Source organism: Salvelinus sp. IW2-2015, linkage group LG23 (genome assembly GCF_002910315.2).
Source record: "Salvelinus sp. IW2-2015 linkage group LG23, ASM291031v2, whole genome shotgun sequence".
Taxonomy (NCBI): Eukaryota; Metazoa; Chordata; class Actinopteri; order Salmoniformes; family Salmonidae; genus Salvelinus; species Salvelinus sp. IW2-2015.
In genome coordinates, this window is record NC_036863.1 from 12,886,651 (window position 1) to 12,890,866 (window position 4,216).

Below are 4,216 nucleotides of genomic sequence, written 5' to 3' on the forward strand. Positions count from 1 at the left end.
ATATGTCTCACATTCCTATCGCCAAACGGACCAATTTTTTATTTAACCAGGCAAGTCAGTTAAGAACAAATTCTAATTTACAATGACGGCCTACACCGGGCCAATTGTGCGCCGCCCTATGGGACTCCCAATCACGGCCGGTTGTGATACAGTTTGGATTCGAACCAGGGTGTCTGTAGTGACGCCTCAAGCACAGTGCCTTAGACCGCTGCGCCACTCTGGAGCCAAACACACAGACAACCAGTAAAGTAGGTTAAAATATAATTTTATTCAACATTCCTGCTTGTAGAGGTCGCGAGAGCAAACTTTCCTTATTCCAACGCTCATTTCTGCGCGACGTATCTTCGGGTTTCCAGGTAGGCTAAGGGTGGGGCATAAACTACTATTATCAATTGCAGCTTTCGACTTTACACTTCCTGTTTCACTGTACGCTGGATACGAACACATCACACAATGGCGACCAATGAATGGAAAAAAAGATGCGAGACAGAGTGGAATATCAAAGGCATTTCGATGCCCGATGGAGTGGATTGGAAGTTTGTCTACGAAGCAAAGCCGTTCGGTCGAAATTTGTTGAGGAATCCTGCGCCTCACGGTAGCTACGTCACAATATGTCGAATTGTATTGAAAGTGTTGTATGTTTACTGCAGCTGTCGTGTTAGGTTTCACTGGAATAAAAAGTATAGTAAGTAGTAAAGCTTGATCTGGCATAGTACCTTAGTCTATGTTAGATATATAGGAGGCAAGGGTTGCCTAAGGGGGCAAGGGTTTTGAATAACTAAATGGTACAAATTCAGGAACACTACGACCTAGAGAAAATAGTGTAGTGTTTGAACATCAATCGTTGGTTTGCTTTTATTTAAGACCGGGTAGGTCAGTGGTATTCAAACTTCTTCAGCCGGGACCCCATTATTTTCTGCAATAATGGCTCGCGACCGCTCCAAAGCTAATGACACTATTTTCAAATAGGTGAATTGTCGATTTTTACATCAACAAATAGCCTTAAATTCTTTGCATTTTCATCTCTTATCAAAATGAAAATAAACCAATAAATACATTTACTAGGGAAATTGTGTTTTTAAAAGTATTTCTCAAAAACGTTTGTATATTGGCCCATACAATAATATGTACTCTTAATCTTTTGTTAAATTTTTTGAAATATCTGTGTAAATGTTGACTCACGACCCCGACTTTGAATACCACTGCTGTAGGTTAAAGTCCTTTGTTGTTATATTGACTCTGTCTTCCTCCTTCCCCACCCAGGTGTGAGTCAGGACTCCCCTCCTCCCGAGCGTGAACTGACAGAGTTTCCTCCAGAAGGACCTCCTCGCTCTGAACCAGAGGGTACATAGTTACAGTATACAAGAAGAAAATGTTGACTATTATTTCCATTTATAAGACCATAAAGCAATAGAGGTGTAGGCCTAATTGATTTTTAACATTAAGAGAAATTCCTTTCATGATTCATATCTTTCAATCTATAGGTGACTATACTGGCTGGACCACCAGCAGAGAGGACCTTGGTTATGATGCCAGCGGCGTACCACCAGGGGTCACCATCTGTTACCTGCCTAACTACAGGTGACATGAGCGACAACCAACTGTCACCTTTGTTCAAATGAGCTACCCCTCTTTACCTTGTCACAAGCCTCACTATCAGTCAAGCTAGTTGTATAACCACTCCCTCTAAAGGCACATTTCCTGGACCCAGATTAATGGAATATGTCTAAAATGTTCTACTTCATATTCATCATCTCCAGCACCACCCTAACATCAACACATGTGAAATGGTGTGTTTGTATGTTTTGTAGTAAAAAATAGAGGAAGATACGTGTTTCAATGTCATCATCAAGCAATTAGTAGGCAATGCCTACTCATAATTATTTAGAATAACACTATGTACACTGATTATGTAATTGGAAACACTTATCTTCCTCTATATTTTTTACTACAAAACATAGAAATGTGCAATTTCATACATGTTGGGGTGGTGCTGGAGATGATGATAATGAAGTTGAAAAATTGTGACATTTCTCTAAGCCTTCCCTGAATTTAAAACATTCTCATTGGAGATTCTTCATTGAAAGTGCTTTTTGTCCAAGTCTAGTCTTAATCTGGGTGTGGCCGGTAAACCAGACCAAATGCTTTAAGTCTTATCAGAGACGGTGGTAGATAGTTCAGTATCTATCTCTGACTGGTGCTGTGTTTGTGTTCTCAGCTGGTTTACCTTGGAGCAGAGAGTGAACCTAAAGGCTGAGGGAATATGGGACGAGCTGCTGGATGGTTTCCAACCTGACATTGTCATCAAAGACTGGTGTGTTTCGACCTGACAGCCTAAGCATGCATTCATGACTCATGGTACATTACGATGAGTCTATGTCAACATCACAACCTGGGACTCAATCGCTTGAAGTCAGATAGCAATAGGCAATTGCAATACCAACGGTCTCCAATAATGTTGCAATCAGTGTAGAGTTTCACTACTTCTATCCAGAACCACAACATTATGCAACAAACACTGCTTTAGATTGACCCTCCTTGTATTCATATTTTGTTTTTTAAAACATAGGAACTGTTTCAAATCAAATCAAATTTTATTAGTCACATACACATGGTTAGCAGATGTTAATGCGAGTGTAGCGAAATGCTTGTGCTTCTAGTTCCGACAATGCAGTAATAACCAACAGTAATCTAACCTAACAATTCCACAACTACTACCTTACACACACACACAAGTGTAAAGGGATAAAGAATATGTACATAAAGATATATGAATGAGTGGTGGTACAGAACGGGCATGGCAGATGCAGTAGTGGTATAGAGTACGGTATATACGTATGAGATGAGTACTGTAGGGTATGTAAACATAAAGTGGCATAGTTTAAAGTGGCTAGTGGTACATGTATTGCATAAAGATGGCAAGATGTAGTAGATGATATAGAGTACAGTATATACATATGAGATGGGTAATGTAGGGTATGTAAACATTGTATTAAGTGGCATTGCTTAAAGTGGCTAGTGGTACATTTTTACATAATTTCCATCAATTCCCATTTTTAAAGTGGCTGGAGTTGAGTCAGTAGTTGGCAGCGGCCGCTAAATGTTAGTGGTGGCTGTTTAACAGTCTGATGGCCCTTTGGAGATAGAAGCTGTTTTTCAGTCTCTCGGTCCCTGCTTTGATGCACCTGTACTGACCTCGCCTTCTGGATGATAGCGGGGTGAACAGGCAGTGGCTTGGGTGGTTGTTGTCCTTGATGATCTTTATGGCCTTCCTGTGACATCGGGTGGTGTAGGTGTCCTGGAGGGCAGGTAGTTTGCCCCTGTTTTGACCTTTGACCACTGTAGGTATGAGGAGAGCCAACTGCACGAGTCCATCTACCAACTGCGGGTGAGGTTGCTGGGAACAGATGGACAGACGGTCATCTCCGAATACACCATAAGCCCTACTGAGGAGCTTAGTGAATACTCCCACAACTGGAAAGAGGTGGGGCCTAGACATGTTTTGTTATGAGTTTGTATTATACATATTAGCTTGAAAGACTGATTGTGTTTGATCATTTTATATACTTATTTGTGCAGTAAGTCATTTTCTGTCTATGTAGGTGTCCCATGTGTTCTCAGGCTACGGGCCTGGGGTGAGGTATGTCCACTTCCTCCATAGACTGAAGAACAAGTTCATGGTGGAGTTCTTCCCCACCCTGGTCACAGGAAGTACTGTCGTTGTCAAGCCAAGCAAATCCAGCCAATAGAAAACCTTCTAAAGGGCCACAATGGACACTTTGGAAGTGATCTCCACAATGGACTATGCGTCCAATGTCCATATTGTCAGTCATTGATAGTGGAAATGTAGATCATATTCTACATTACAAAGCACTTTTGAAAATAAAATAAAGAAACCATCTTCAAAGAAAAACTTTGATATTCTTGTTGCGAACCAAGCATTTGGAGTACACATCATTCGACATCTTTCAGTCTGCTATTTACAAATAGATCTACAAGAGCAGTGAGGACCAATCTTCATACCGCTGTATTATATAACCCTAATAGGCTCAAATGCAACTAGAAATGTGTAGACTAATATTCCATTTAAGTAGGATATAAACATGTAGACCTAACTTTAAGGAGGGCTGAACGAAGGTCTGCTATCAATCCAAATATTTTTTTCCTGAATATATATATATATACTTAAATGTAAGTATTTTTTTCTGAAATTAAA

General features: G+C 40.4%; 1 protein-coding gene across 1 annotated transcript; it reads left to right on the forward strand.

Moving 5' to 3' along the window:
• Nucleotides 1–287: 287 nt before the first annotated feature.
• Nucleotides 288–3,913, forward strand: nccrp1 (P1, F-box associated domain containing). Its single transcript, XM_023969248.2, has 6 exons — nucleotides 288–595; nucleotides 1,264–1,344; nucleotides 1,485–1,581; nucleotides 2,219–2,314; nucleotides 3,346–3,484; nucleotides 3,603–3,913. The coding sequence occupies exons 1-6, from the start codon at nucleotides 454–456 to the stop codon at nucleotides 3,747–3,749; spliced, it is 702 nt and encodes a 233-aa protein (XP_023825016.1). The 5' UTR covers nucleotides 288–453; the 3' UTR covers nucleotides 3,750–3,913.
• The last annotated feature ends 303 nt before the right edge of the window (nucleotides 3,914–4,216 follow it).

Coding starts and splice junctions, on each gene's coding strand:
- nccrp1 (XM_023969248.2), top strand. CDS start 454: ATGGCGACCAATGAATGGAAAAAAAGATGCGAGACAGAGTGGAATATC. Junction 1,345..1,484: donor TCCTCGCTCTGAACCAGAGG/GTACATAGTTAC, acceptor TTCAATCTATAG/GTGACTATACTGGCTGGACC. Junction 2,315..3,345: donor GACATTGTCATCAAAGACTG/GTGTGTTTCGAC, acceptor TGACCACTGTAG/GTATGAGGAGAGCCAACTGC.